The 19321-nt window shown below is 28.3% G+C and overlaps 4 protein-coding genes across 14 annotated transcripts; 2 read left to right on the forward strand and 2 right to left on the reverse strand.

Annotated features, from left to right (window-relative positions):
- Nucleotides 1–492: 492 nt before the first annotated feature.
- On the forward strand, nucleotides 493–4748 carry LOC103571817 (TBC1 domain family member whacked). 4 transcript variants are annotated; one of them, XM_008550120.3, is made up of 6 exons: nucleotides 493–909; nucleotides 1964–2108; nucleotides 2192–2455; nucleotides 2515–3082; nucleotides 3151–3420; nucleotides 3499–4748. In XM_008550120.3, the coding sequence occupies exons 3-6, from the start codon at nucleotides 2307–2309 to the stop codon at nucleotides 3607–3609; spliced, it is 1098 nt and encodes a 365-aa protein (XP_008548342.1). In that variant the 5' UTR covers nucleotides 493–909; nucleotides 1964–2108; nucleotides 2192–2306; the 3' UTR covers nucleotides 3610–4748. The 4 variants fall into 4 exon arrangements, with proteins under 4 accessions (XP_008548342.1, XP_008548343.1, XP_008548340.1 ...); XM_008550121.3 differs by lacking the exon at nucleotides 493–909 and adding an exon at nucleotides 1509–1569; XM_008550118.3 differs by lacking the exon at nucleotides 493–909 and adding an exon at nucleotides 1578–1879.
- A 186-nt stretch (nucleotides 4749–4934) lies between these two features.
- Nucleotides 4935–7577, reverse strand: LOC103571818 (BRCA1-associated protein). The gene is made up of 5 exons (XM_008550122.3): nucleotides 7291–7577; nucleotides 6914–7217; nucleotides 6640–6829; nucleotides 5962–6280; nucleotides 4935–5889 (listed from the first exon to the last, which is right to left on the reverse strand). Exons 1-5 carry the CDS (start codon nucleotides 7364–7366, stop codon nucleotides 5084–5086), a joined length of 1695 nt encoding a protein of 564 aa, XP_008548344.1. The 5' UTR covers nucleotides 7367–7577; the 3' UTR covers nucleotides 4935–5083.
- Nucleotides 7578–7926: 349 nt separating this feature from the next.
- LOC103571819 (putative neutral sphingomyelinase) lies at nucleotides 7927–11070 on the forward strand. Of its 7 annotated transcripts, XM_008550127.3 has the most exons (8): nucleotides 7928–8091; nucleotides 8201–8272; nucleotides 8345–8476; nucleotides 9411–9584; nucleotides 9663–9846; nucleotides 9957–10283; nucleotides 10394–10499; nucleotides 10573–11070. In XM_008550127.3, the coding sequence occupies exons 3-8, from the start codon at nucleotides 8433–8435 to the stop codon at nucleotides 10911–10913; spliced, it is 1176 nt and encodes a 391-aa protein (XP_008548349.1). In that variant the 5' UTR covers nucleotides 7928–8091; nucleotides 8201–8272; nucleotides 8345–8432; the 3' UTR covers nucleotides 10914–11070. The 7 variants fall into 7 exon arrangements, with proteins under 7 accessions (XP_008548351.1, XP_008548349.1, XP_008548346.1 ...); XM_008550124.3 differs by having other exon boundaries at nucleotides 7928–8277; XM_014441973.2 differs by having other exon boundaries at nucleotides 7928–8272.
- A 397-nt stretch (nucleotides 11071–11467) lies between these two features.
- Nucleotides 11468–19215, reverse strand: LOC103571821 (rho GTPase-activating protein Graf). Of its 2 annotated transcripts, none has more exons than XM_053742198.1 (19): nucleotides 18199–18390; nucleotides 16408–16565; nucleotides 16208–16279; nucleotides 16037–16138; nucleotides 15822–15932; nucleotides 15528–15632; nucleotides 15252–15323; nucleotides 14975–15041; nucleotides 14619–14716; nucleotides 14461–14555; nucleotides 14245–14326; nucleotides 14059–14161; nucleotides 13744–13965; nucleotides 13564–13669; nucleotides 13161–13491; nucleotides 12336–12516; nucleotides 12107–12260; nucleotides 11887–12023; nucleotides 11468–11791 (listed from the first exon to the last, which is right to left on the reverse strand). In XM_053742198.1, the coding sequence occupies exons 1-19, from the start codon at nucleotides 18362–18364 to the stop codon at nucleotides 11700–11702; spliced, it is 2454 nt and encodes an 817-aa protein (XP_053598173.1). In that variant the 5' UTR covers nucleotides 18365–18390; the 3' UTR covers nucleotides 11468–11699. The 2 variants fall into 2 exon arrangements, with proteins under 2 accessions (XP_053598173.1, XP_053598174.1); XM_053742199.1 differs by lacking the exon at nucleotides 18199–18390 and adding an exon at nucleotides 18647–19215 and having other exon boundaries at nucleotides 11472–11791.
- Between the last annotated feature and the right edge of the window lie 106 nt (nucleotides 19216–19321).

A 19321-nucleotide genomic window follows, 5' to 3' on the forward strand; every position in this document is an offset into this window, starting at 1 on the left:
TTTTTGTTATTATTGAATTTTTGTAAAGAAAACTATATTTTGTAACTTTACTATTGCAGCTGATTTTTTAAATAATCATAGATCTACTACACATTCGGAAATGTATCGATTGAAGTCTCAATCTGAATGGTCATTTTCATGTATAGGTAAATGCGAAAACCAGCTGATTTCCAGGTCAGTTCCCAGACTTCTGTCATCTTTGGATGTCGGCTCCTCGAATTTTATCAACGGATGTCTTTTATGTGGACTTTGATTACCAAGAAACCAAAATATTAGTATAATTTTTTTTTTTAACTTCCCGCTAAGAAAATTGAAAATTTTCAAAAAATAAAAGAAGTTATTGGTTCCGATGAGAGTTTTGAAAATCGAATTTTAAACAAAAGCGACTTTTCGAAGTCTTAAGAAGCCATTCTGGCTGTTTTTGAAATGATGTCCAAGTGTATGTACCCTGATTAAACAAAACGATTTACTCTATGGTGAATGTATATAGTATTCAAATTGAATTGTTTTGAATCATTTCTAATCATTTTGAATCGTTTTTGTAATCAGGGTATGTACGTCTTAATGTATTTTCTAACTTGAACGGATAAACCGATTTGAATCTTTGATGCGGCATTCGAGATGACATGTTCCTAATCTGTAAAAATTGAGTTTTTTGATAGATTTTAAAATCTAAGCTCTAAGTTCTAAAATCCACTTCAAATGCCGCCTTAACCATCGAAATCGGATCATCCGTTCAAGAGATATCAATGACATTTAGAGATATCATGTACACACACGCTTGAAAAAAAGGGCGTGTGAGTTCCGGTTGTCGGCTGCTGAGCAGGTGGCGATACAGGAATTTTTATAATCATACCCCACCCCTGTAACGGGCTTGTAACCCTGAGCAACAAGTTGACGTCAATTTACGTAAGTATACCCCAACTTTTTTAGAATCAACTTATCATCAAATTTTGCCGTTCATTCCGTCACTTGCAGTCAAATTATTTATCTGAATATGTAGAAAATTTACTATAACTATCCGCCATGATTAAATTATTCCAATAGCTATTTTGTCTGTTAGTTAACATCAACTTGGAAATTGAATTTGTCAAAACTGCGTCCGGTATCGGATAAGAAAATTAAAGAGCAAGATTTGTGGTCAATTTAATGTTGATTTATACTGTAACACTCATATTGCTAACTAAAACTAAACAACAAAAATTGACGTTTATTTGCTGTCAAATCAAAGTAAATTTCCCCAGCAGCAATCGATGACCAGTATTGGACGATAAAACGAAAGTAAACTAGGCTGAGCAAGTGTTTATTTAACAAAAGTTTCCTTAAAATTCTAACGTCAACTTTGTGCAGTTTACTTGATGTTAAAATCTGGGAGTATATTTCTGTCATTTTGCCGTCAGAATGATTCAGCCCAAATAATCAAATCAGCCATCCGTAAAATGTCTTTTAAATTAGCGGCAAATATTCTGACGTTAACTTTTGTCCAGTTCCTCTGCCTTTGCACCATGAGTAATTTGACAGAAAGGTAGTCGCAAACTCGCTCAACTTTTGCTGACAATTTTAACAGAGGTATCCGTTTGTTATTAGCATCAGATATTGGAGGGGAGTGATAAAAAATAGATAACATATCTATTCTTCTTAGTATTGTATAATAATCATACTTATTTTAAATACATATAGTGGGAGACAAATTCCTTGGTGACTATACATACTAAGTAAATAAATAACTAGTTACTTATGAAGTAATTTTGGTATTTTTATTGCTCAAGTGTTCAATTCATAAAATGATATGTTAATTTATGCTTGACAATACGCATTAATAAATTTTGTGTGGAATTTTCTCCATTTAAATATCTACAGATTGTAAATTTTACAGAATGTACAGCAAATAATAAACAAGACTCTTTTTAAATCTGTTATCATTTTTCGCGTATTCTATTAAAAAATATATTTTACGTTGCAGATGTGAAAATTATTAATCGATTATATTAAAGAATTTACTACCTTGTATGGAAGAAATAATTTGCTTTTAATATTTCATTTCATATTACAAACAAGTTATATTTTTATTCTAATGTTCAATTATAAATTTGCGCTAATTAACAAAAGTAAGTAAAATTTAAATAAAGTAAAAGATTAACTTCATCACAGCTCAATAGAAAAATGTAGTTTTATATTTTTTTTTTTTTAGAAAAAATTTGAGTATTAAAGATTTTTTATAATGACAGTATCTCAATAAATATATACCAGTTGATTGTATTTGTAAGAGTGAATTTTAAAATTCACAAAGTAAATAAAAAAATTCTATGGCCGCTTTGAAGTCATATAATAATGAGGAAGATATAAATTTGGAATCTGAATCGGAAGTTAGTAGCATTTATCAATGCGGGTCAGTTTTTTCAACAGTACCTGATAGGCATGGGTTTTTAGGAGGTTCGCAATACAGCCCTGAAAGGTAAAAACAAAAATCAAATTTTTTTTTTAATTGTCTCACGGTATACTATTTATTTGTAGGAAGCAAGCAATACCATCTGTGATAATTTTAAGAAGAGAAAAGAAATGGATTTTCATGCTAAACAATTGGAATTCCTTTATGAAACATAACTATCGTAAAGTTAGAGAAAGATGTAGGAAAGGTATACCCCCATCTGTAAGACTCAGAGCGTGGTTAAATTTATGTGGTGGCCAGTCGTTGATGAACGACAATCCCCGTTTGTATGATGAATTGATAAAACGAACTGGAGATCCAAAGTATCTTGAAGATATAAAAAAAGATCTCCATCGTCAATTTCCACACCATGAAATGTTTGTGGATAATGCTCCTGGGCAACAAGAATTGTTTCAAGTCTTGAAAGCGTATTCTATTTTGAATAGTAAAGTAGGGTATTGTCAAGCACAAGCACCGATTGCAGCATTTCTTCTAATGCATATGCCTGCAGTTCAAGCTTTTTGGTGTCTTGTTGCTGTGTGTGATAAATATTTAGTTGGGTATTATAATCAAGGAATGGAAACGCTCCAACGTGACGGTGACATTCTGTTCGCTCTGCTAAAACGAGTGTCTCCTGTTGCATATAAACATTTAGTAAATATTAAATAATACATTTTTCTAATAATAATTTGTATTCTATTCTATTATTTATTTTGTTTCAGAAAAAACAAAAAATGGAGCCAATTTTATATATGACAGAATGGTTTCTGTGTGTCTATACAAGAACGCTACCTTGGGAAAGTATTCTACGCATTTGGGACATGTTTTTGTGTGAAGGTGTAAAAGTTATTTTCAAAGTAGGATTAGTTTTATTAAAAGGATGTCTAGGACGGACATCTTCAACTAAATGCTGCCCAACAATGTATGAAACTTTGCAAGTGTTGAGAAATCCTCCACAAGAAATTATGGAAGAAGAAAATTTAGTTTATCATGTAATATTTGTTGTTTAATTTTTTAATACATACATTTTATAAATTATATATATATTTTAATGAAAATTTTTTTTTTAGATTTTGAGACTGAATTTAAGTGAAGACGATTTTGAATACGAACATCAACGACAAAGTCTCAAAAGAAAAATTAAGGATCAAACGACACATATTTCCAATGAAACTGACTGAAAAATGGGCATCTATTTAGTGATTAAAACATATCTCAGAATTTTTTATTAATGCTAACCACCGGTCTGCCATTATCTCAATCAAACCCGCAATTTCTTTATTCAAAATATGCAGGATCCATTTTTTAAATTTAAATTCAATAAAAAAGACATAATTTAAGTGTAATTATAACTTAATTAATGTTTTATACTATTATTGAAAATTACTTATTGAGCGATTTTTTCCTTGAGAAAAAAAGTTAATGATAATTGCCGGTGTCTATCATATTGTTACGTGTTGAAAAAAAATTATTAGTCTAGTCGCGTTATGAACCCGCCACAGGGGCTGAGAGAAACTTCCCTTACAAGCGTGTGAGTCTGACATGATTATTTCCTAAGTCATGGATATGGAGGGGAAATGGCTTCAATAGAAAATAAGTCAGCGGACTCATAACGCGACGACTATATATTTTTCAACGATTTATGAAAGTTTAAAAAAAGTATTGTTTCGGTGGGGCTTAGACTGATAAGCACACTGAAAACCTGATTATTGTTTTATAGAAATTTAAAAAATTTTAATAATTTTCAAGTTTTGTTGGCCGTCTGGCCAGGTAGTTTGAAAGTTTATTCTTTATAGATATTTTATTTCATTGAAAGTAATATATTAAATTGCAGTAAGGTAATACTAGTTTATAATTGTTAAAAATATATCAAATGTTAATACTAAGGCAGCTGCACTTGCGCTCGTCACGGGTTCTAGTATTCATCTAATTAACATTATATAAGTGCCTTTTTATAGTATTTATATTCATAAATAAAACATAATAATAAAATACTAATATTTATTAACGTCGAATAGGAATTATATATATTTTTAACTTCCTGCTAAGAAAATCGAGTTTGAGTGCTACTCTAATATTCACTTATGTTCTTCTGCTGTGAACTCAGCACCATAAGAATTATTGGTTGACATACATGCACGCACACATACAAATATAGACATCACTCCAAAAATAGACAAAGTAGTTTTCTTAGGACTTGAAAAGGAGTTCCAAAAATCGGATCCAAACCAATACCTTTTTTTATTTTGTCAAAATTTTCTATTTTTATAGCGGAAAGTTAAAAAATCCTTTTTATATACTCAAGAAATAAAACTGTTTAATATATCTAATATCACTTTAATAATTTTTTCCATAAATTAAAATTAAAAACAAAGAAAAACATTGATTTTTTTTAGATACATCTGAATTTGCACAATATTACAACCAATATTTCACAAATTATTATATATTTTTATAACAGTTGTAAGTAAAAATTTTTTGTACTAGTAATTAAATTAAAATTTTATTTCCCCAGTTACCAATTTTTTTTTCTAACTCAAAAATTTAATAATAAATTAGAAGTACTGTACAGTAAATATAATAGTGATAATAATAAATATTTATAACGTATTATTAAATATATACATTTCAAAGTTTATAACACTTTCGTACTTGTTAATGTTTACGATTTTGTTTACGTGATCGCGATGGTTTATTAGTTGTAGTAGAAGCTTCAGGTATAATAATTGTACCACCTGCAATATTATCCCTATCTGTAGAACTTTCAATTTTCTTTTGCGCTTCAAAAAAGAACATCAAATCCCTTATTTGTTCTTTCATATCTTTAATTTCACTTTCTTTAGCCCCCTTATACTCTGTCAATTCATCCTGCAATTGTTTATGTTTAGACTGCCATGAAAATTGATTTTGTTCAAGCGCATGTCGCAATGCTTTTTCTTCTGTTAACTCAGCTTGAGCTTGACTCAATTTCGTACTAGAATTTTGAATTTTCTTTTCTAAACTCTGTTTTTCACGTGTGAGAACGACGACTTTTTCTTTTATTTGAGTGTTTTCATTCGAAATTTGATTAAATTTTTCTTTTAGCTCTGTGATTTCTAATAACGAGCGTTGTTCGACTCGATTCAAACGGTCCTCGAAATATTCGCGTTGTTTTTCCAATTGCGAAGTAAGCAAATATGTAAATTCTAATTGAACAGCGTCTACTTTTTCATCTACCGCAGCTCCCTCGCCTTTACTGGGCTCGTGACCTCCTTCGACCATCTTTCCATCTTTGTCTTGGAGTAAACGATGGACAAAATTGTCGCCGACGTAATCCCAAACTCGGTTATTGCCCAACTGCATCGCGTAACAGTGATGAGTATCCCGATAATGTTCAAATGCATGTCCTTGATGATAGCGTGAGCAACCAATGTGACCGCAAATTAAACAGATCCACAGAGCATCGTTACTTGTGCTTCCAGCTAAGAATAAAATTCATTGCGTAAAATTTAATTGTTACTAGCCAAACTTATGAATAAAAATAAATTAATTACCACACTCCATACAATGACTGTCCTCTAGCGGTTCCGGGGTTTGGGCGTATCGACATACGGGGCAAGAAGTATCTCCCCATTTAACTAGGCAGCTGGAGTGAAATGTATGGTTACACAGTATCGTTAATATTCCATCGACACTTTCATCCATGCGTTCTAAGCAAACTGGACATGATGGTAATTCCGTATGTCCTGCCAGCGACATTCCGTTATCAGCTACTTCGACTCTTGAAACAAAAACCATGTGGCAAACAACATCCGGTTCCAGAGAGTTATAAGGAGCACCATTATACGTTTCGTAAAATTGATTAGCAGCAGCCTAAAAAAAAATTATATTAAGTAAAGAATCGTATCGAACTGAACTATTCGTCAATTTTTTTTTGAATGATTTAAAATTGTAACATTTTTTCGAGTAATTCAAGATAAATAGAAATCAGATACGAGTTTACGAAAAAATAATTTTTTGTTACTTTAAAAACTAAGCTTCCATTAAATAAAAATAAATATTTGAAAGCTGATCATAATTTTCTCGAATCGAATCGAGTAATTTGAAGTTAAAAATAATTTGAAAAGTTAGATATAATCCTGATAAAGAAATAATGCAATCAATATTGAACATTGTGATTGATTTTTTTCCTTTTATTGGTAAATTAGGTTTAATTAAGAAATAATACTTGCCGGGGAACGCATTGTAATGAGGGCCATATACTGGTTCGGATTATTATCTTGTAAGATTCTAAAATGTTGTATATCCTGATGACAAGCAGCGGTAAATGTCAATAAGTCATGACATGTCATTGTCGCTGGTACTGACAAAATACAGACTGTATGACTTCTGTTAGCTGCATGATGCATTTCTGTCAACTCACTAAAAAGTAAATACAATATTTTTATAGTTCATTCTGACTAGTAATATAAATATGTATATATTTATAAATTAAAAATATCATACTCTTCTTTATATAAATGTAAAATCCCTTGGGTAACTTCTACAAAACGATTGCCAGAAAAAAAATTTATAGGCTCAGTTGGACAAAAAGTTGACTGAGTTCCCTCTCCTGTTCCATTTGACGATACAACATTAATAGAATATGACAAATCTTCTGAATTAGATTTTGATACAGAATTAGATTTATTGGATCTTATGGGTAATGATGACAGCAATGAAACAGAACCTTCAGAAACATTCGGATATGTTTCAATAGTAATATTTCGAGGTTCTCTTCGTCCTCGAATTTTTTTCGTGGCCATTTCACCTTGAATTAAAAATATTTAAATTAATTTTTTATAGAAAAATAACATAAAATAATTTTATATACTTTTACATACAGGCAGCTTCTTCTAGTTGGGTATTAATTACTTCTATCCGGATAACGCAGAGAGACACCAAAGTCGGGGTAGACATCACAGATAATACCCAAAGTTTTGTATCATTTTATAGATTGGCTTTTATAAAATATGATTTATTATTATTCTTGACTTTTTCAATAATGAAAATATTTGAGATTATCAATTAATTATTTTGTGTAGCAAATTTAATAATATCACGAAAACAATTTCAAGCAAAGACCCTTACAAAGCAAAACACCAAATGTATATAAAGTATAGGTTTTATTGTGTTAAGGTCTGCTCACAATAACAAATGAGTTTCTTGTTTACTTAGTCATTAATGTTACCAACATGATGACATCAAAAAAGTTGAGAGAATCCCGAGTTGGTAATTTATGAGCGTGAAGTAGCTGACAGCTGTCAATTTTTTGAATTTTTGAATAAAAAAATAAGATTTAAGTAAAGTAAAAATTCAAAAATTCAAATTTGACACATGAGTACGCGCCTTTTTTTAAATTTTACTATTTTAATTAGTTTATTTATTTATTTAAAATTTATGAATTATGACATCTGCTACATTCACACTCATCCGTAATTTGACGTCAAATTGAAAGGAACTTTTACTGAGCAGCCCTGGCTATGGAATAATTTTTAATTTTAAAAAATAGATTTTCTCTCTGTTTCTATAAACTTCTTTGTTTTGAAGGCTAGAATAGAGCCACGACACACGACATTTAAAAAGTTTTGTTAGTGAATAGTGAATGGAGTTATTTCTGTGCTCAAGCCATGTGCAATACTAGGGTATAACTAAATAAAAACATTACGTGTTATTACTGCATTTACTACTTTCTTATCTGCATGATTATGTTATTTATTAATATTTATCTACATGCTGTACTAATATTTATAGAAAATAAAATTTCTACACCAGCATATCTCGAAACATATTTACAATATAGTTGATATACAAACAGATTGTACTGTAAAGTATATAATTTTGTACAAGTAATTATATTTGTGATAACGATAATTTAATCAAGTATTTTTTCTACAGCTGCATCTATTAGCATTAACTAATGTTTTAATTAATTCTGATAATTTGTATATAAGTTAATTAAATTTTCAATGCCATTTGTATAAAAATGAATCAAGAAATTACATTCAAAGTTTTAACTCTTAATTGCTGGTAAGTTTTTAGAAATATATACTAAAAATATAATTATTCCTGGAATCGGTATTCCTGAATTTTTTACAATTAAAGTATTGAATTTACAATTAATTTTTTTTTTGTAATAAAATTAAAACTTAATGAGGAAAATTATTGGAATTAGTTTGTTTTAAAAATAATTTCATAGATCTTGATTTTTTGTTTTCAAAATGTTTATCAGAAGTTTTTACAATAGTATATGTTTACAATAAAAAAAAGTCTTGAATACAAGTGTATGTATTTGATTGGTTCGGAACTGCTGGCTTAAAATAATTATATTTTAAAGGCAATATATAAATGTTTTATTCTAATTAATTATAAAACGTCATGGTCTACTTAATTGTCAGATAAATTTGTATTGTAGAAATTAAAAAATCTTTTGTATTTCAAAGCAATATTTTTTTGACGTACACAGAATACAAAATTTTTTGGCGCTAAAAATTTTTATTTGCTCCAAGAAAATCTTTACTTTCCCCAATAAATTTTTCGCATTATAAATTAAAATTATATTTAAGGAATCGATTTATTTGAAAAAACAAACTGTAATAAATGAAATTGAAAAATATTGAGTGTCTAATTGTAAAAAATAATTTGCTTCACGAATAAGTCAATTTGAATAACTGCAAATCAATAAATAATTATTTGCTTTAAATTGAATTATTTAAACTAGCAAATTCCACAGTAACCTTTGCCTTAAAAATATTTGTCGATTGAAAAATTATTTACAGCAGTAAAAAGTTTTTATTATAAAATTTAAGTAAAAGATCTAGTACCCGATTACTCATATATTTGTATATCTATATTTACTAAATGAGTAATCGGGTACTAGTTTCCTGATCGGGTAATTGGTCTCCTACCATACTTGTACTTTAAATTACCAAACAATAGAATATTAATTTATTTAATTGTATAGGGGTATTCCATATGTGTCGAAAAACAGAAAGGAACGAATGCACGCTATTTCTGATCGACTATCCTCAAGTGATTACGACGTCGTTTGCCTTCAAGAAGTATGGTCAATAAAAGACTTTAATATGATAAAAAATAAAGTTAAAAAAAAACTGATGTACTCACATTATTTTTACAGGTATAAAGTAGTTCCTATCGTATTGATATAGACGTTAATTATTTTAAAATAATAATAATAATAAGAAATTAATTACAGTGGTGTTCTGGGTTCAGGAATTTGCATTTTTTCAAAGTTTCCAATCCAAGATGTTATTTTTCACAAATGGTCTTTAAACGGATATGTTCATAAAATACATCATGGAGATTGGTTCGGAGGAAAAGGAGTTGGACTTTGCAGATTGAAAGTTTATGATGCCAATGTTAATGTTTATGTAGCTCATGTAAGATATTACTATTTTAAATGTTATATACAAGTACAATTATTGTCTTAAAATCAAATAATTCCCAACAATATTCCCTTTAATTTATAAGACTTAATCATTTACTTTAGTTACACGCCGAATATGATTCTGAGAATGATGAATATTCAGCACATCGAGTCCTTCAAGCTTTTGATATGGCACAGTTTATAAGAATGACTGAACAAGGAGCAGATGTTACTATTCTTGGTGGAGATCTTAACACGGGACCACAAGATTTAGCTTATAGAATTATAAGTGGTATTCCTTCATTAGTTGATACTTGCTCAAGCTGTTACAGTGACAAAGGAACTAGCGAATGTGCCAACAATAGTTATACACCTCGTAAAGTTGCCAATCAATCACCTAAAGGAAAACGAATCGACCATATATTGTACTTAGGATCAAAAAAGTTTAAGGTAACGTAATAAAATCAATTGCCATATACCTTAATTCAAATTATTTATATATTAGTCTGACTTCCACACGGGTGAAGTAGAAAAATTTACATGTATATTTTATTTAATAGGTAGAAGTTATAAGTTGTCAGCAACCTTTTCCGGAAAGAATTCCTGACAAAAATTTTAGTTATTCCGATCATGAAGCTGTTGCAGTCGAGTTCAAATTAACAAAAGGTATCAACACAGCGCTATTGATTATTTAGTAAATTGAATGTTCGTGTGATTTATTAATTAGTATTTTTTTCAGGAGAATATGAAGTAATTAATAATGATGTGAGACCCACATTAAAAGAAGCCTTGCACGTATGTCAAAAATCCTTGCGGGATGTAAAAAAGCAACGTTTATGGTATTCAATGATGAGTGTCATACTTGTGATACCTATTATTTACTCAATAAGTCTCGACATTACGTTTCAGTCTTTAGGAGCCGTTATCGGATTAAACATTTTACGTCTTTTTATTACTGCACTGATTTGTTATTCCTTGTTCATGAGCTCCATTTGGAATTGCGTTGAACAAAACGCTCTGAAAGCTGGATGTCTAGAAATGGAAACTCATTTAAATTATATAAATAGCAAATTTAGTTAAATCAATTGAATTAGGTAGTTAAGTTTTTGTTGTTTAGCTGACTGAGTAGTCTATTTTTTTTAACTTTTATCTATTTATTAATAATTGCGTCTTAAATTATGATACTTGCCAATGTGCAGGATATTCGAGCATTTAAAAATAATAATTTTACTCCATTGCAATAATTTCAACTGTTAGTATATTTTTATACTACATATTTAAATCATATCAATAATTTGTTAACTTATATATAATAAATAATAATTGAAAACTTAAAGATTTCCATATATAAAATATTGATTATATTATTTGGACTATGTAACAATTGAAAATAATAAATTTCATAATATAAATTAAACAGAAAATGGCATCGATAATAAATTCATTAAGTAATTACTAATTACATAATTGTCGGAATAAGATGCGTATACCATACATAAGTTCAATATAAAAATATAATGAATATCATTATTAGCAAAATAAAATATGAGAAATAAAATAAAGTATATATATATATATATAACTTGAAATAATTTTAATAAAATAATTAAAAATTATGTTGTAATGAATATTTAAATAATTATCTACAAAGTAAATATATTCTTTGGGTAAACTTGATCCCCCTTAAATATACTCGTATACTTTAGTATGATTGTAATCGAATATCAAATATTTTTTATCGAATATATACATTCGTTAATAATTACAAAAGTAGACAAAGAACAGAAGTCAAAAATATTACAGAAACAATCTTGTAAATGTATAAAAATATCTATACATCAACTGTTATTTTTGGTATGTTTTCTCTCAGGGTAATTGTTCAACATAATTTTTTGGTACTAATCCAGTTTTCCCATTTAATGTCCCTTCCAGCCACCCGGGCTCGAGCGATGGTCTCACTAGATCAAAATCAATAATTTAATATTTAATTGAACCAAATTAAAATTATTTTTTACGATAATTGAATGAATTGTTATAAATAATCGTAAGTTACCATTTGTTATTATTTGATTAGGTTCAAATGATAGCTCTCCGTCATTTTCGGCCATACAAGCATATAGTGTACGAACTCTCCAAATCCCTGATGTTTGTCCTGGGCTTGATTGTCCACTTGCAGGAGAAGTATTCGAACTAAAATTAAATTGAAAGTTACTATCAATTACACATTTAGTTAATTGATGAAATTTTTTCAATGTTATCAAAGGGAAACTTACAAAGATATCGCAGAACTATTACGTTGTGAATATCCAGATGGGTAATGCATCCCCATCACTGGACCTCGTTTATGTTTTAATGGTAAATCGGTCATCAGAAGGTGAGAATCTGAAGCAACCGATTCGTTTGAACTGCTGGTGTTCCCACTCCCAACTAAAAAACAGTTATCCTTTATTACGTTTTCTAAAAATAAATAATTTTGTGTTTAAATTTTTAAGTATGTGAAACCTTTATCAGTTGAATAATACATAAAATTAGCATTCACTAATTTTGGACGACTAATTCGAGTATCCGAAAATGAAGGTAAATGTTGTACTCCATATTTAATTTCATCAAAATCATTATAATCATCGACAGATACTGGTTTCGTTACAATTGATAAAGGCTTTTCGTAGAATGATTTACTGTGCTATAAAGAAATATTAAACAATATAGTAATCAATATATCAATCATTTGTACTTAATTTTAATCAACAAAGTTGTCATTAACCATTAACCATTTTTTTAGTGATAATTTTTAAAAAATTAATCATTACTTCCCTAAACCGATTCAGCAATTCGTGTATTGATGTCTAACTAATCGATATTAAAAGTTTCTATAATTTTAGTTGCTTAATTTCTTTCTTAAATTTATGTTAATTCAAAGAAATCGCGGGGATTCCCTAACTGTGCAATTACTCGTAAATAAAATTTGATGTGCAACGTTGCCATATTTATAAAAAATATTCTCAGCTGTTTGAATCAGTTAAAAAATATGGAGCTACTTGTATAAATAATAAATAAATTTTATAGAAAATATTCATTTTAAAAAAAATGTGAATAAAAAATTTATAATCTGATCTAAATTAGTGGACTTCGACATCGACGTGGCAACATTTCACTAAAAAATTAACATGGCGGCGGTTTCCTCATCATGTGACTGACGATAAAAATACGCGACAAACGAAAGGTTAAAAAGCAGTTTTTAATTAAAAAATTAACCGAGAAATCAATTATTACAATACTGTTCTATTTCTATATTCGTAAAATAAAGTAAATAATTCTAAGACTTACGTTTGAATGTAATACTGGATTAACAGTATGCATATTGTATTTATTTAATGCACTACCATTTCCCGATGCACCTTGAGTTTCTTCAAGATTACGTTTTTCGACTGAAATAGTCGTTAATTTTTGTGATGAATGGGATTGTTGTGTTAATTCATGTGGCGGTCCAGCGGATATTCTTTCGTAATTTTCAATCAATATTTCTACGACTATATTATAAAATTTAATATCCATTATTGACGCAACAGTCTCTTCTTCAGGACGCAATAAAGTCGGACCGAAGCATACGGCTAAATTTCCAACGGTCATTAAATTTTTATCACATTTATTTGCAATACTGAAATTCAATAAATTAGACAAAATAAAATAAATAAATAATGTATCTAGATACGTTGTAAGAAGTAATTACTTGCAAAGATGTTTAATTAATAACATCAAAATATTAAAATTGGCTTTCGGTAATCGATAAACAAGAGTATGTATGTCATGAATACGCGACTCTCTGGATTCTAATTCTGTAAATAATAAAAACTGCATTAATGATTGAATTATATGATAAATATATGAAAATATTTTATTAAACACTTACTAGCAGCGATTATAAAACTGTTATAAAAACGGAATGTCATAATGGGTTCAGATAAAGTTCTGAGATAGGTTTTAAGTGCACTAGTGATTGTTTTACTTTCCCATTCAAATTTATCATCAAAATTAAGCTTGTCCAGTTTTCTTTTGTCTAGTCCCATAGATAATAATTTATTTACTTTTGAGGCTACACCTACGACTCTGTAAAGTCCTTGTTCTTCTAAACCTGAGGAAAATTTTACGATATTTTAAAAATTTCTAGAAATTAACAGAATATTCTAACCCTTAAATTCAAATTGTAACTTAATCCTATTCTAACCTCTACTTTCAAGAGCATTAATACATTTGGATACGAATAAAAAACCAGTTTCATCTAGAATAGTTTCATCAGATTTCGCAGGGGAACATTGGAATGCATACGTCTGCAGGAAAAAGAATTGTCGCTTATAATAAGATTGTTATTATAAAAAAAAAAATTTATGAAATAATTTTTATATCATCTTACTGGCTCTTTTCCATCCATGGCGTCCATCCATAGTTTCCTGTCTTCCTCAGATAAAGCTTGAAATGTATAAATTATGCCAGGCCTAAAATTTCAGTAATATCTTTTAAGATTTTTTGATACTCGTATAAAAATTTAAACAGTAATTTTTACAATTGTTGCATAACTAAAGTAAATTTTGTATGGAAATATATAATAGTAGAGATAATAAATACTCACTTATCTGATGCCGTAATATCAAAACAAAATCTTTTTTCAATAGTATCAGACATACGGCGAACACAACTTGCTAATATCAAAGTTTCTTTATTACTCTATAAATAAAAAAATTATTGAAATAATTAATATAACTAATTTTAATTATTTTCATAACTTACAAATTTTCCAGTTAATTGATTGTACGGTATCATAGTAAATTCTTTTGTGTTTTTTTGGTATGTACAATACTGTTTGGTCCAACCTGCACCAAATGCTTCTGAAAATGTAAGAATTTAATTTGAATCGATTTATTTATTGATCTTAATATTAAAATTAGTTAAAACAAATTTTTAAAACGGTTAGAATGTTATGCTAATGTAAAAAATTTATTATAGAAATATAAATTTTTTAATAACAGTATTGTTCAAGTTTACAACTTCTATTCATAAATATAAGAGCGATTAAACAAAGAAAGAAAGTTGACTGAGCATCGCGGAAGAAAAAAATGTTAGGTGATATTATATTTTAAACTTACTTTTTTCCATAAGGAATAAATAACCTTCCCTTGAATATAATTTACTTAAACCAGTTTCAACTGCAGACTATGTAGAAAAGAATACATTATAAGATTTAGAAAAATATTTTTTATAATAATAATAATAATAATTTGCAGATGATAGAGCACGTCCAGCGCTTCGCGTTTGAGGTGTGCAATAAGGCCGATAATGAATCATAATTTATAGTGTTTAAATTATTATTATTATTAATATTTATTAGAGTGAATAAAATATAAAATGAGTTTTATAAATTACCTTTTTCATATCCTTCATTTTGTTCATAAGCGATTCAGTTTTATCTCGAGTGGCTAGGAAATTTTCTCGAGTCTTGTAAAAAATAAAAAAAAACACACACTCACACAAAATAATCTAAGTTTTCAAGTTAATTTACATGCAGTTATTTCATTTTGTCAGTAGACTAATTATTATTATCATGTGAGAAAACAATATTAGTTTTTCGAGCAAAAATAAAATATCATGTGTCATATAAATTTGGTTGATTTTATTAATTAATAATTGTTAATAATATACCTTCTGTATTTTCAATTGTAATTCGGTCATGTAAGGTTTGAAATCCTTTGCAACTTCATGACCTTGATGATAAAAAGTTAACCATCCAAACATGAAACCTAGAAGCTGAAAAATTTGAAATAGATACTCATACTACTGCAGTCATACTCATTAGTAATACTATAGATTTAGTTTCAAATTTTGATGTATACTAATCAATAACGACACGAATGTTAAATGGATAGACGTTAGAATCGTCGTTTTGCACAAAAAATATGTTAAATATATACTGTCTAAAATTAACATAGTTTTTACCGTTTCTACGAATTCAAACTTTTTTCTTTCTTGAACTTCTTGCAATAAGAAAACGTATTCCAAGCTAGCTTGACAAAAGTGTCTTTCAGCCATATCAAGTGTTGCATCTGCCTGAAAAATAGCAAAGGATATTTATTATGTATGAATTTTTTCGTTTCAATTGTTATGATTTGATGATGGATAAAAAATTTCATTTCCAAGTATCGGTTAATTACCTCTTGGAGAACATTATCTTGTTTTTTCGTCGAAAGACTCAAGTAACGTTCTTGACTTTGACAAAATTTAACCGTTTGTTTTTCGAACTTCTTCTTTCCTTCCTGAGACATTTTCATATTTAAGCAAAGCCAATAGAATAGCAAAATATAAGTCAAAAAAATGTTACATACCTTCACTCCACCAATGTGTTCTTTCCTAAAATTTTCTAATGGTAGTATTATTTGATCATAAGCTCGTTCAAGCTAAAAAAAAAATTTTTTTTGTTTTTCTATTATTGCTTCACTGTTGATGTCAAGATTCAACGGAAAATAATAAAAAGAAAAGAAAATATGAAACAGCCGTCAGTTTATTTAAATGAATTGAAACTTACCATACGATCCCTTTCATCCTCAATTGAAGCAATGAGTTTACCAAATTCCTTTAGACTTTGAGATATGTGTAATTCATCTTCTGTTTGTGTTTCTCCAATGCATTCAAAACTAAAATTTTGCAGGGTTTTTGAAAATGCTCTCTGGGCTCTTGATAAATCTTTTAAAATATACAAAATATACTTGTTTTTATGCAGTTAATAAATTACTAAGACAGTATTAGTAACAGGTTTTTTTTTAAATATCGAGTATAGAAATGGCACTCATACAAATTACGGTAACCATTTTTTCTAAATGGGTTTCAACACGATATCGTAATAGATCCTATAAAATTATGACAATCGTTACATACTACTATGATGTTTCTATATACTGTGGTAAACGTTACCATATATAATGGTAATAATTCTCCTAGAAAACCATTCAGTCTGCGCTACTTAGATAACAAGTAATACTAAACTACTCTTCTAATGATTATTGCTAATTATAATTATCACTCAATTAACTCAATACGATAATACTCAAATTGAAAAAATAATTAATGCCAGTGATCAATAGCACTGTGTGTTAATTCATGCAGGCCAGGTGATTTACGACCATGTGATCTGGGTTTGATACATTTAATCATATTCATAATCTGTTAAAAATTACTATGACCATAGTAAAATATACAGTAGTTACAGTAAATCGTGATACAACCATTATAAATTTTACTATGCTCGATATTAATAAATCAGGAGGATTATGTAGATTATATAAATTACTTTTCTAGGAAAATCATACTTCGAGGAAAATGAGGAAAATGATCCTTATCTCAGAGCAATGTTAATGACATTTGTTCAAAATAAAACACTTTTTATCTCTTATTAAACAGTCTGCAATAAAAAATGATTGTTTTTTTTTTCATGTCAAATATTTTGACAGCTCACCGGCTGTTATAATAAATCGATATTTTCAAAGTTTTTTAAAAATATTTCTCGTACGAATACCAAGTTTGAGAGACTTTCTTCGCTTTGAACAACGTGAACAATAATTACTATGTAAGTTTTCTTTCCGTAAAGAAAATAAAAACATTTAAAAAGTAGGGAAGTTTTTAGTGCGATTTTTGAAAATAGAGTTTTCATTGAATGTCGATGTTTTGAGACTGTGTATGTGTGTGTTATCTTATATGCAATTATAATTTTTATTAAATACTCCAAGAATCGTTGCAATCGGTTACTTAGTTTTGGGAATATCATCCAAAAATTTGAAAAATAGCCGCCAATTTCTACTTCTACTGAATATCTCGAGAAGAACTAATTTAAACTTGAAAAACATTCTTTTTTTCTTTGCAGGAATATCAATTGGTGAGTTTTCAAACTGCCATATGTCTGCTACGTTTACAATTATAATAATTTATTACTTTACGACGATTTTGCAATTGATGATTAATTATTGATATGAATTCTTATCTTATTTACCAAAATGAAGCACATTCATTTATTGGTTCATATTACTGTCCGTTTTTGTTACGATTTACTACAAAATTCGTTTATGATTACAGTTATTAATTTACTTCTTACCAACACAGTAAAATTATGAAATTTAATTTTCTAATTAAAAATATTTATAGTCAAAAACAATGATTGTCTTAGCATCTGTGTAAAAGTTTTAAAGTCAAGAAATACACGATACCGAAAGTAGCAAACTTGAAAAAAAGTTTTCTTTCTAAGAAACAAATAAAATACTCAGAAAAATTTCAGTAACTTTTAAAAATCTTTCTGTGCAAATTAAAAAAACTTTATTTTACTCACAAGTATTTTGTTTTATAAATACAAATATTGTCTGACATCTGCTACTTTCAGTATCATAAAATACGCCCATTTTTTGTACTTGTCTTCGAGCTTTACTATTGATAAATGAATCGATTGTAGCATTGACATTTAGTTGTTCTAAATGACCAATTTTTTGAACTTTCATTACTGCTCGTTTTTAAATCAACTGACGTAATAATAACCTTCAAAATGTTTAGTAATAAATTTTTTATTAACAATAGTATAAAATAAAAATATATTTTAATTGTAGACAGAAGCAAATATTATTCTGCAAACTAGAAAGTCAAAAATTTCATTTAAATATTAGTTCCACAGACTGACAGTTGGTTAACTTAAAATTTAAGGGTCAAAGATCAAATAAAGAATAATAGACATGGATTTAAAGTGCATATTAATTATAAAAAATTTTATTCATTAAAAAACTTACTTTTAGCAGCAACTAATAATTCTTTAACTTCTTTTATCAATCGTTTTATTTGTTGACTTGTTTTATCTAATTCACGTTCATGATAATGTAAATTTTCACGAAAAAATGGACTGTCTGTTAAACAGTCAGTAAATTCCAGTGGCTTTAACCCAATACCCATTATTGACAAGCTTTTTTCAAGTGGTCTATCTTATTTTCACGATGATTAAAAAAATAACATTGGTTAAAATATGTTTTACAAAGTGAATACGTTTTTAAATAATATTAGTAATATAATTTTGAACAATTAAATGCAATCATATTTTGATGACATCCAATCAATTTTATATAATTTAATGAATTGAAAATTTTAAATATACAAATAAATACACCAAATTAACTCGATTGGTTACAAAGACAGTGCTTACAAATGAGTAATGATAATCCGATTAAGAAATAAGGTCAAAAAAAATATACTTAAATACTACAGTTTTTTATTCTATGATGATAAATATACTGTTATTAAATGTCTATTGTATTTACGACAGGCACTTTAGCTGAAAATTTACCGAAAGATACTGCCGGAATTTAACGTCAACTTTCCAGATAGCCGAGGTCGAACGCGTTTGCTTTTATTTTGCCGTCCAATCACCGCAGTAGATTTAAATTAAGTTGAATATCCAAGTTGACGACAAT

The sequence above is a fragment of the Microplitis demolitor genome, chromosome 10 (assembly GCF_026212275.2).
Source record: "Microplitis demolitor isolate Queensland-Clemson2020A chromosome 10, iyMicDemo2.1a, whole genome shotgun sequence".
Taxonomy (NCBI): Eukaryota; Metazoa; Arthropoda; class Insecta; order Hymenoptera; family Braconidae; genus Microplitis; species Microplitis demolitor.